Source organism: Sorex fumeus, unplaced genomic scaffold, assembly GCF_029834395.1.
Source record: "Sorex fumeus unplaced genomic scaffold, SorFum_2.1 ptg000093l, whole genome shotgun sequence".
Taxonomy (NCBI): domain Eukaryota; kingdom Metazoa; phylum Chordata; class Mammalia; order Eulipotyphla; family Soricidae; genus Sorex; species Sorex fumeus.
The window spans coordinates 9,317,533-9,329,372 of record NW_026606150.1 but is presented as its reverse complement, the minus strand read 5'-3'; the positions used below and the strand labels follow the sequence as shown (position 1 = coordinate 9,329,372).

At 62.2% G+C, this 11,840-nt stretch overlaps 1 protein-coding gene across 1 annotated transcript; it reads left to right on the top strand.

Annotated features, from left to right (window-relative positions):
* The first annotated feature begins 511 nt into the window (after window positions 1–511).
* Window positions 512–10,506, top strand: TSPAN32 (tetraspanin 32). Its single transcript, XM_056131596.1, has 11 exons — window positions 512–577; window positions 969–1,074; window positions 1,467–1,564; window positions 2,213–2,287; window positions 3,553–3,654; window positions 3,857–3,940; window positions 4,777–4,860; window positions 5,251–5,342; window positions 5,440–5,558; window positions 10,151–10,265; window positions 10,398–10,506. Exons 1-11 carry the CDS (start codon window positions 512–514, stop codon window positions 10,504–10,506), a joined length of 1,050 nt encoding a protein of 349 aa, XP_055987571.1.
* The last annotated feature ends 1,334 nt before the right edge of the window (window positions 10,507–11,840 follow it).

Genomic DNA, 11,840 nt, shown 5'->3' with positions numbered 1-11,840 from the left:
TGCAGAGCCCACCTGCGCCTGCGACTCCCCGCCCCTCCCATCACGGGCTCAAGGTGCCCCCAAGTTTAGCGCAGATCTGAGAACCCAGTGGCATGTCACCCTGCCAGCTGCTTCGCCCAGAGCACCCGGAAATCCCCCCCACGGAGGGCACCCGGAGAAGGGGCGACCTCTGGCTCCAGCCCTGCTCCCCACCTTGTGCCCAGGGCTGGCCACGCCCTCTTGAAGCCCCACCCCAGGGCTTGCCACGCCCTCTTAAAGCCCCACCCACGCGCCCTCAGGACTGCCCCTCCCCTCCGAAATCTCACTCCAGGGCTGACCACGCCCCCATGGAGCCCCGCCCTCAATAAGCCCCGCCCCCTGACAGGCCACGCCCCTCCCGAATCTCACTCCAGGGCTGGCCCCGCCCTCTGGGCAGGCAACGCCTCTTCCCGCCCTTGTCCCGCCCCCGCCCCCCACCCAGCAGCTGGACTGATCCTGGCCTGCTGGGCCCACAGTGCCGCTGAGTGACACCATGGGCACGCGGAGCCGCGTCCGGGTGGCCAAGTGCCAGCTGCTGGTCACCAGCCTCTTTGTCATGGTAACGGGTGGGGGCGGGGCCGACCTAACCTTCCCAGAGGGGCGCCCCTTCTGCCCCGGGGCATGGGGCCGGATCGGGAGGGGCGACCCTGGCGGCTGCCCCCGGGGGTGTCCATCCTCCAGCAGGGCAGTGTGCGAGGCCCAGGAGCGTGGGCGAGCAAGGGCGCAGGATGGGGGGCACAGGACGAGGGGTGTAGGGGTGCGGTGCTGGGCCAAGGCGGGCTGGCATAACCCTCAGGTTGACTGTCCACGTCTGGACAGTGGCTGGACACTGGGGCGGGGCGTTGGGCTGCAGTCCTGCGGGGAGGGGGATGGGAAAGTCACCCCCGCCGGCAGGGAGGTGAGATGCCCACCTGCACCCCGACATTTCCCCGCACCCTGCTCTCCCCCAGCTGCTGGGCCTGTCGCTGGCCGCGCTGGCCGCGCTGACCTACTTTGGGGCCCCCTTCGCTGCTGCGGGCCGCGGCTCCCCCGAGAGACTGTCCTTCCAGCGCTGGGGTGAGTGCGGTGGGTGCCGTGGGCACCACGGCCCGGACGTGGCTTTGGGCAACCGCTGGCGGCTCTCGGGGAGCACAGGAAGCCCCAGAGGGTGGGGGACAGCCCAGAAGGATGTGGGGGGGACGGGCCCCAGAGCCAGCCAGCAGCTCTAGGCCTTCCCCGGAGGCCCCAGCCTGCCCTGGGCTGCCCACCCCAGAAGCATCAGGGGCCTGGGTCAGCTGATAAGGTTCCAGCCACCTTCGAGTGTGGCCGCATGTGGGGCAGAGATAGCGGGCAGGAAGCGAGGCCACCCCAGCCTCCTTCCCCGGGTGCCCCCTGGCCCCCAGGCCTGTACCCCATGGGCGCCGCAGTGAGAACTCTGGGTGGGCGCCCTAACGGTCCTCTCCCCGCAGCCTTCCACACGGGCCTCTGCCTGGCCGCGCTTCTGGGCCTGGGCGCTGTGCTGAGCGTCGTGGCCACCCTGCGGGAGGCAGGGGGCCTCATGGCAGGGGTGAGTGCCCGCCGGACAGCAGCCCCACACCTGCCCCAGTGTGGGAGCCTGGGGGAGCCCCTGCACCCGCCCAAGCCCTGGGAGGGGGCACTTCCCGTGCAGGGCGGGACACCTGGGGGCGGCTGGCTGGGCCCGAGTCCCATGCCCAGGTGGCACCAGCAGGGCTGCAGCTGCCCAGGCAGTGCCCTCCATCCTGGCCCCCATGCCTGGTGGCTTACAGACAGCCCCGAGTCACCGTGTGCGTGACTGTGTGTGTACACGCAAGTCGTGTGCGGGAGCGCCCCATGCCCAGCGGAGTGGCCTGTCCAGCTGTTGTCCCCTCGCCACTGCCTCAGAGCAGCTCCCGGACTGGCCTGCCCGGAGGAAACCCACCACAGCCGCACAGAAGTCTCTGGGGGCAGAGGGGTGCGGCCTGGGGGTCTGGGCACCCTGCCCCCCCAGGGCTCCCAGCATGCTATCCCCTCTGAGCCCTTGCCGCCCTGCCTGGGTGACACCCCTACTGCTGGCTTGAGTGGTACCCTTCCCCCACTGACCCCCAGTGATGCCCCTCCCCCACGGCCCCGCGCGAGGGATGACCCTCCCCCGCCAGCTCCCCCTCCCACTTGAGTGAGGCCCCCCATTGCCGGGCCTGAGTGATGTCCCCCGCAGGGTTTCCTGAGCTTCGCCCTGGTCTTCTGTGCCCTGGTGCAGGTGGCCTTCTGGAGGGCTCGCAACCCCACCCAGGTGAGCCGGCTGCCTGCCACGTGGGGGGAGGGGACAGCTCACACCTGTGGGGGGACACAGCCTGGGGACCCAGGGGCCCCATGCCCTGAGGGCTCCTGGGTGTCACTGAGACTGTCAGCTCCTGGGGGCTGAGTCATTTCTTCCCTCCCAGGGCCACCCAGCACCTGCAGCTGAGTCCTGGGACCCCCAGGCCAGTACCCCCAGTGTATTGGTCTAGCTGGGGGCTCTGGGTCATCACACAGTGCTCCTGCTCAGGAGGCCACTAGGGGTTCTGGGTACAGCTCCAGTCCCCTAGACTGGACACTCGGAGGCTCTGGACCTGCCCAGATCTCTTGGGGACAGCAGCAGACCCCTACGCTGGCCTAATATTAGTGCGCTGGGTCCACCCGCCCCGCCCTGGGGATCAGCTGCAGTACCTACAGTGACCACTAGAGGGCTCTGGGCCCTCCCAGCTCCCCCGGCGACAGCTGCAACTCCCTACACTGACCACTAGAGGGCTCTGAACCTGCCCAGCTCCCTGCAGACAACTGCGACCCCCGTGCCCTTGCCCACCCCCCACAGAATGCTCTGGGTTGGATTTCCATGGTGGGTGGGGGAGAAGCTGAGCTGGGGGTCCTGCCTCAGGAAGGGGTGGAAAGAAACCCTCTCGGCGGATCTTCTCCCTGTCCCCGCACCCCTATCCTCCTTCCTGGCCCCTTTACACCAGATGGCATTGGGGCCCTCCTGACCTGCTTGGCAGTGCGTGTGCCAGCTCCGGAGGGCACCAAGGGCTTGGGCTGGAGGCCAAGCTCTCCCCAGCCCGGGGGCTTCAGTGACCTGTTGTTTGTGGAAGGACATGGCCAGGCAGAGAGATGAGTCAGCCGGTCCACCACAATAGCCTGGACCTGGCTGGACAGGCCACAGGCAAGGACACCAACCCGGCCTGCAGCTGGACTGCGGGCAGGAGCCACGCCAAAGCTCAAAGCTCGCGTGTCCTTGTGTGGATGAGGTCCAGAGCAGGGGCAGGTGGGATTAGTCAGCCCACCTGACTCAGGTGACGCTGTCCCCACAAGGACATGTGGCATTAGAGGAAACTGAGGCAGAGAGGGTCAGCCCCTGGGAGCACTCTATGGGAGCACTGATGACCTCAAACAGACAGCAGGGCCGCGCTGCAGGGGCTGGGGAGGGGGGCGCATCAGCACTTGCTGGGGGCACAGATGGGGAGCATGGGGCTTCACAGCACCCTCCACCCCACGGAGCGCTGGGCCTTCCCCGCACCCCCGCAGGCAGAGGACACCTTGCTGGACGCCTACGATGCCCTGTACGAGAGGGCAGTGCACAGCGCGCCCGGCAGCGGCCACCAGGAGCTGGCGGCCATCCACGATGCGGTGAGCGCCGCGGCTCCTGTCCCCCCTGGGCCCGCGGGGGCAGCCGCCGCCGGATGGGTCAGAGCAGGGCCTTGTCCTGTGCTGGCCGCGGGGGCGGGGCAGGGCCTGGGCCGCCTCAACTCTGCTGCCTCAGACTCCAGATCGGCCCCGCGGGAGCCCAGGGGACCCAGGTGCGCGAACCCTCGTCTCCCTGTCCCTGCAGTTCCAGTGCTGCGGGAAGAGCTCGCCCTTCAGCCGCCTGGGGAGTGCAGAGGCGCACCTGTGCCAGGGGGCCTCAGGGAGACAGGTAGGGGCGGAGCTGGCGGGGGCGGGGCCTACTGAGGTGGTGCTGGGGGCGGGGCCTGCATGGGGCGGGGCCTACTGAGATGTGCTGGGGGCGGGGCCTGCTGAAGTGGTGCTGGGGGCGGGGCCTTTGTGGGGCGGGGCTTCCTGAGATGTGCTGGGGCGGGGCCTGCGTGGGGCGGGGCCTCCTGAGGCGATGCTGGGGCGGGGCCTGTGTGGGGCGGGGCCTCCTGAGGTGGTGCGGGGGGCGGAGCCTACTGATGTGCTGGGGGCAGGGCCTATGTGGTGCTGGGGCGGGGCCTGTGTGGGGCGGGGCCTACCGAGGTGTTCTGGGGCGGGGCTTATGCGGGGCGGGGCCTCCTGAGGTGGTGCTGGGGCGGGGCCTGTGCGGGGCGGGGCCCTACTGAGGTGTTGCTGGTGGGGTGAGGCCTGCGCGGGTCGGGGGCCTAGGTGAGGGGGCAGTGGGGGGCCTAGCTGGAGGGGCCTGGACTCAGCCCGCCCTAGACCCCCCAGACTGCACCGGAAAACCAGGCGTTCCCCTCCCGGGCCTCCCCAGCGTGGAGACCACCTTGCTGCCGCCTCCCACCGGCTCCCCACAGAGCTGGGCAGGACAGAGGGTCAGATCCCCGCACTGCCCCTTCCCCATCAAGCCTCCTCCCTCCAGCTGTGGCTCCCCAATTCAGCCCAGGGCCCTGGAAGCCTCTAGAAGCGCAGGGTCTGGAGTCCGCAAAGCAGAGGCGTTGGCTCTACCTGGGGGTCGGGTGCTTAAGGGGACTGCAAGGGCGTCACCCAGGACTCCTGGGCGGGTGGGGACCACCGACCCGCACCCCTTCTCCCCAGGACTGCCTGCGGAGCATCCGGGACTCCCTGCGCACACACGGGAACGTCGCCTCGGCTCTCATCGGCCTGGGTCTCGCTGCCACGGTACCGCTGCCCTGCCCGCCGCCCTGCCGGGTGGGGATCCCAGGCCAGGTGCAGGGGTGCGGGAGGGTCCCGGGCAGGCGTGCAGGGGTGCAGGAGGACCTCAGGCAGGGCGTGCAGGAAGGCCTCTGGTAGGGAGTGCTGGGGTGCAGGAAGGCCTCGGGCAGGGCGTGCAGGGGTGCAGGAAGGCCTCGGGCAGGGCGTGCAGGGGTGCAGGGGTGCGGGAGGGTCCCAGGCAGGCGTGCAGGGGTGCGGGAGGGTCCCAGGCAGGCGTGCAGGGGTGCGGGAGGGCCTCGGGCAGGGCGTGCAGGGATGCAGGGGCGCGGGAGGGCCCCGGGCGGGCATGCAGGGGTGCGGGTCCCCGCGCGTGCCTGCAGCGCTCTGCACCCCCAGGCCTACGCCATGCTGCTCTGCTCCTTCCTCTGGTTCGCCATCCGCGCGGGCCGCGGCCTGGACCGGAAAGGCCAGTACGCCCTGAGCCCCAGGTAGGCGCTGCCCAGTCTACTCCCCAGGCCCCGCCAGGCGCCCTCACAAGCCCAGGTGCCCCGCCCCACACTCCAGAACCTTCTCTCCGCTGCCCAGGGCCTGCACCCGGCGCCCGCCGCAACCCAGCAACTTCAGACACACCCTGGCGGGGCCCGCACCACACAGCTGGCCAGAGGTGGACACTGCCCGGGACAGCAGCTCTGTCACACCGCAGGGTGCTGGGACAAGGCCTGCTGCCGCCTGCCCCATCGGGCCGGGCCCCTCCCGGGGGTCCCAAAGGCAGGGGGGGCGCGAGGAGTGAGGAAGGGGCGCCGGACAGGGCTCGGGACCACCCTCCCTCGTGGGGTCATCCTGGGCCCCCGCCACTTCTCGAGCCTCCTCTGCTGGGCTCTTGGGGTCAGGGCTGCCCAGAATGACACAGCTCGGGTACAGCCCGTCGGGGGGACCCTCGTGCGCGGGCCCCTCCGCCCCCCATGGCCTGGTGAGCACCCGCGCTGGGTGCCGCTCCACTGCGGACGCGAACCCCGGCAGGCTGCTGGGGCCACGTGGTGTGGTTCTGGTGAGACCCCCCTCACCCCAGGCCAGCCTGGTTATGAGAGTCCCGCCACCTGCAGCTCCAGGGTGGGACCCCAAAGCAAGGCTCACCTGCAGGGACGGTCAAGGGCACCCAGGCATGGGCTGGGCGTGGCGGGAACTGGGTGCATCTCTCTCCAGGTCCCGCTTGGAGTGATTGGGTGGCGGGATGTGCCTGGCAGTCCCCGGGCGTGTGATTGGATAGGGGATGTGCCTGTCATTGCTTGTGGAGTCTGATTGGGTGGTGGGATGTGCCTGTCAGTGGTTGGGGCGAGTGACTGGATGTCAGGATGTGCCAGACAGTGCTCAGGGCATGTGACTGGGTGGCGGGATGTGCCCGTCAGTGCTCTGGAGTCCCAGCTCCTGCCATGGGGACCCTCTGTCCTGTGGCCTTCGCAGTGAGATGGGCGGATGCAGGTGGGCAGGTGTTTATTCCGCTCCTGCAGGCCCCGGGGTCCCAACAGCTCGGGCTACTGGAACCCAGTGAGGGATGGTTCAGAAACTGAGGCCGCATTTATGCTCCAAAAAGTCAATTAAAAGCTTGTAAGATTAAGGACAGTTTGTACGTGCGTGTGCTGTTATCGGAAACAAAGCGACCTCGCCACACCCTGAGGAGAAAGAGACACACGCCGCGGGCCTCTCCCGCCCAGTGCAGGGCACGGTGAGGACTGTGACAACAACCTTCACAGGACAATTACATACTCCTGCGGCACAGCACCCTCTGGGGGTCTGAGTCCCGGGAGCAGGTCTCTGCTGGCCTCTCTGATCAGTGGCCTGTTTCTAGAAAGCTTGAGTCTGCCTCCCACAGGGCGAGCTGGGCTCCTCTTCCCTTCGGGGCAGGGTCGCTGTGAGGAAGGGGAGCGGCAGCAGACACCCGCAGGGCTGGCCAGGGTGCCCACTGCCGCCCACTGCCCCCTCCAGCACTGCCCACTGCTCCGCCATCTGCTCCCCACGGGTCAGTTCTGCCACGGACACCGACACTCAGCTGTGACAGTGGGACACTGAAGGCGAAGGGTTCGAACCAGGGTCAGTGGGATGCAGCAAGCAAGCACTTCATCCCCGAAACATCTGCTGCCCCCACCTGGGGGTCCAGCCACACCCAGCGATGCCCAGGGCTTCTGCGGGCCGTGCTCAGGAGCTGCACCTGGGGATACTTCAGGGCGTCCTGCCGGCTCCAGGCTGCACCTGGGGGTGCTCAGAGCTTCCTCTGAGCGCAGTGCTCTGGGCTCACTCCTGGCCCGGCTCAGGGACCCGCCGAAGTGGCAGGGATTGTTGCGTGAAGTGATTGATCAATCAGTCGGAAGCACAGAGGTAAGACATATGAGAGGAATGTCGAGAGCACAGAGGGCCGAGGCTCAATCTGGTTCGAGGCCAAGAGCCTCCGGAGGCCTCTTTTATTCGATTTTTTTTTTAGTCAGTTACATCTTAATGACTTCATCACAGAGAAAGACTCACTAACGAGAGAGTATAAACAGTTATAGGATAAGCACTGTCAAAAGAACAGTAGGGTATACATTGTCCTGTCAAAGCTGTACTGTCAAAGCTCTGTTGTAATGATTTAAAAACGTCGGAGGGAGGTATGGAGCTGGACACGTAGGCTCTACAGATCACGTCCCCCACACTCTCGTGGTTGGTTACACAGGGGGCAAAGAAAAGGCTCATACTGATACTTGAAGGTCAATCCAGATCGAGGATGTCTGAGAGAGGAGGAAACTGCTGCCTTGTGCTTCCAAGAGTGTATGAGAGTATGCTGTATCCTCCTGGTGCTTGGACTCACAAGTTTTAGCTTGCCCACTTCATGTGAAAGTGGGCCTCGGTTCTGCTTCCTGCTTGCAGGGCAGCGTCCAGAGGCTCGTCCTAATGTCCTGGCTTAGCACCAACAAGGGATCCAGCTCAGTTCACTGTGGGTGAGGCCAGCGTGCTGCCCACTGTACCACTGCTCTGGACCTGATCTTGGATTTTCTTTTCGTTTTGGGTCACACCCAGCAATGCACAGGGATTACTCCTGGCTCATGTACTCAGGAGTTACTCCTGGCGGTGCTCAGGGGACTATAGGGGATGCTGGGAATCGAACCTGGGTCGGCCGTGTGCAAGGCAAATTCCCTCCCTGCTGTGCCATCGCTCCAGCCCCTGATCTTGGATTTTTAAGAGCCAAGCTTCTTTGCCACCAAGGAATTCTATTTATTTATTTATTTATTTTTTGGGGGGGATGTGTGTTTGTTTTATTTATATATTTATTTATTTAGGCTTTTTGGGTCACATCCATCCGGGGATGCACAGGGGTTACTTCTGGCTCTGCACTCAGGAATTACTCGTAATTCCTGGCGGTGCTTGGGGAACCATATGGGATTCTGGGAATCAAACCCAGGTTGGCCACGTGCAAGGCAAACATCCTACCTGCCGTGCTATCGCTCTAGCCCCAATCAAGGAAGTTTTTTTTTTTTTCTTTTTTTCTTTTTGAGTCACACCTGGCGATGCACAGGGGTTACTCCTGGCTCTGGCTCTGTACTCAGGAGTTACTCCTGGCGGTGCTCAGGGGACCATGTGGGATGCTAGGAATCGAACCCGGGTTGGCTGCGTGCAAGGCAAATGCCCTACCCGCTGTGCTAACGCTCCAGCCCCTCAACCAAGGAAGTTTTATACAGCTTTGAAATTTGTCAGTTTGACTAAAGGTTTCATTAGAATCTAAAGGTGTCATAAACCTTTTAATACCTATCAAAAAAAAAAACTTCTCAGAAATGAAAATGCTAAGAAAAGGATAAAATCCTAGACGTGAGCTTCGTGTTTGCCACTGTACCTGAACTGACGTGGGGTCCAGTCTGGGCTGGCCGCGCTGTCCTCTTGCTCAGGACGCCACGTTCACTGCAGCACGCATGGCTTGGCGCAGAGCTGGAGGCTGAGGGAAACCAGGCCTGCGAAAGCAGGTGCATTCTCCTCTGCTCCGTAGTAAAGGTCTTTACTGTTCTAAAAACACAAAATCTTAATTTCACTATTTAGGAATAAAAGAAAGTGCAATATGGGGAGTTCTTGAAAAGCATCCCCAGGGTTCCCCACAGAAACTTCTTTTCCCTTGTAGAAAGAGAAATAACAGGAATTAAACCTATTTGCTTTTGTTTTCTGTTTTGGGGCCACACCCACACAGAAGGGCTCACTCCTGGCTCTCTGCTCAGGAACTTCTCTTGGCAGTGCTCCAGGGACCGTAGGGGATGCTGGAGATGGAACCCAGGTCAGTCACATGCAAGGTAAAGCCCTCCCCAGTACACTGTCGCTCCAGACCTGGGCCTGTCTGGCATGCTGACGTTTCATGGTAACTGTTATCATATAAGGAGAAATATTCCATCTTTATTTTACTTATTTATTTATTTATTTTTGTTTTTGGGCCAAACCTGGCTGTGCTCAGGGCTTACTCCTGGTTCTGTGCTCAAGGTTCACTCCTGACAAGCTTGGAGGACTATATAGGGTGCTGGGGATTAAATCCAGATCTGTTGTATGCAAGGCAAGCACCCTAACCACTGTACTATGTACCTGGCCCCTAAACTTTTTTTTTTCCCCAAACAGTACATTTTCTTTCTTTTTATTTATTTATTTATTTATTGAATCACTGTGGGAAAAGTTACAAAGCTTTCAGGTTTAAGTCTCGGTCATGTGTGTAAACTCACACAAGAGGGGGCACGGCACACACACAGCGTTCCCTGCCGTGGCTGGTTGCAGTGAATCTACTGACTGGAGCTCTGAAGCTCCACACTGGAGAGAAGAGCTGCAGCTGGGAATGTCCCCTGATTTTATAGGGCCCGGTGGGCTCTGCCGGCTGCCGGGCCTTAACCCGGGCGGTATGCATGAGGCGAGCGCTCTGGCTCTGCCAGCTCTCTGGCTGGGGTGCTCTGAGATCAGACACTGGAGGTCTGGTCTGGCCTGGTCAGTTCTGGCTATTATTCTAGGAACAATCAGGAAACGGCTGACCTAACTGTGCTGCAAACATGGGGAGTGGTGACCCTTTGAAAGTGAGCCAGAGCGATAATACAGCGGGGAGGGTGTTTGCCCTGCACACAGTTGACGCGGGTTTGATCCCTGGCATCCCATAGGGTCCCCTGGACAGGAGTGATTCCTGAGTGCAGAGTCAGAAGCAAAGCCTGAGCATCGCTGGGTGTGACCCCCAAAAAAGTACAAACAAAACAAAACAAAACAAAAGAAAGCCTCTGACCGTGGGCAGAACCGCGCTCACGCTTGTGGCCAGGGTACTGGAAATGGCTTTGGCCAGAGATCGGATGGATGGATGGACCCATCGAGGACCTAAGGATGAACATTTCTGCACAGTTTATGGACGAGCCACACGCAGGACAGGCGGGGCTGTGAGTCTTGGCACAGGACGGGTTTGAGGGGACACGATCATCCAGCGATTTCTTGTTCTGTTCTTTAAAACATTTTACTTTTCCCAGACTGAAAAGCGTTTTCCCTCTGAGCTGAGCCCGCACGTGCTGCAGGGGAAGTGCCAACACCAGCTTCTCCCTGGGCCTCCCAGTACTGTGCACGCTTGTGCAGGATGGTGGGAAGCAGCCTTCCCTCATGGGTAACCGGGGCAGCCCCGAGTGAGCGCCCTTGAGTCCATCCAGAGGGCAATCGGGGTGGGCCTGGTCAGGACCAGAAGAAACCCCAGAGAATTCTGGAGTTCACCCAGACAAGAGACACAGGTCAAATCTGGTGGAAGCTCAAGGAAAGAACAGACTGAGTCCGGTAAGAGCACGGTCAGTTCCGTCACCCTCGGCCCCACACCATGGGACAGCAGGTGGGCGTGGGCCTTGCACGTGGCCGAGCCAGGCTCAATCCTGGCACTCCTGTGACTCTGGAACCTGCCAGGCGTGATCCCCCGGCACAGAGCCAGGAGCACGTCTGAGCATCACCGGCCGTGGCCCCCAAACAAAAACAAACCCGTTAAGTTACACTGGGACAGAGGAAGCGCCCGGCGGGATGCTCTGGCTCTGCCCTCACAGTGCTCGGCAAGTCTGCCAGCTCGGGAATAGTCGGTAAAGTCAGGTGAGGGTCTCACTCATGCCCTCTGCTCTTCCTCGGCAGGGGTGAAATTCTACTCCTCTGAAGCTTCCTCTTTTTTTAAGTTTTTGTGTTTTAGGGGTCGGAGCGATAGCATAGCAGGTAGGGTGTTTGCCTTGTACGCGGCTGACCCGGGTTCAATCCCCGGCATCCCATATGGTCCCCCGAGCACTGCCAGGAGTGATTCCTGAGTACAGAGCCAGAAATAACCCCTGTGCAATGCCGGGTGTGACCCAAAAAGAAAAAAAAAGTTTTTGTGTTTTATCCGCCCACTGGAACACTCCCAACTTTTCGGCTGTGGCTGACAGTTCCAGTTTGTCGCACTGGCCTGCCACGAGACCAGAGACTGCCCATCCCCCTAAAGCTAACCAGCACATGGCCAGTCAGAGGAAACTTAGAGGCTGGAGCCAGCTGACGGCTGCTCTGCTCAGGCACCTCAGTCGCTGCAGCTTCCCCAGTCCATCTCCCCGCTGGGTGCAGTTTGTTTCCAATTGTAATCTCTCTCTCCCGGTGCCTCCACAGAGCCGTGTCTCTGCATGGACAGTTCCTTCTGCACCGATATGGAATGGACAAGGACAGAGAGGCTGTCACTATCTGAGGAATCTCCAGGCCAAGGGGTAGCCCGGCTCCTGTGCTCAGGAACTGCAGGGAGAGGCAGGTTGCACTACTGGAGGGGAAACGGGTCCCCAAGCTTTCCACACCATCAGAGGGTTCTGGATCACCTGGTCCCAATCATCCCACACAGCAGGAAGCAGCCAGGTGTGCATGGGTGTCATCACCTCACAGGACTGTGAAAGCGGTCACCCCCTTTGGGGAACAGCTTATAGAAGACTGGAAAGGGGGCTGTAGCAGGGACGGGGCTGACCCTACAGAAGGTG

Excerpts from the sequence above, each read along its gene's own strand:
- TSPAN32 (XM_056131596.1), top strand. The coding sequence starts at position 512 with ATGGGCACGCGGAGCCGCGTCCGGGTGGCCAAGTGCCAGCTGCTGGTC. Across the intron at positions 578-968 it reads TCACCAGCCTCTTTGTCATG|CTGCTGGGCCTGTCGCTGGC; the intron begins GTAACGGGTGGG and ends GCTCTCCCCCAG. Across the intron at positions 10,266-10,397 it reads CACGCAGGACAGGCGGGGCT|GGGAAGTGCCAACACCAGCT; the intron begins GTGAGTCTTGGC and ends CACGTGCTGCAG.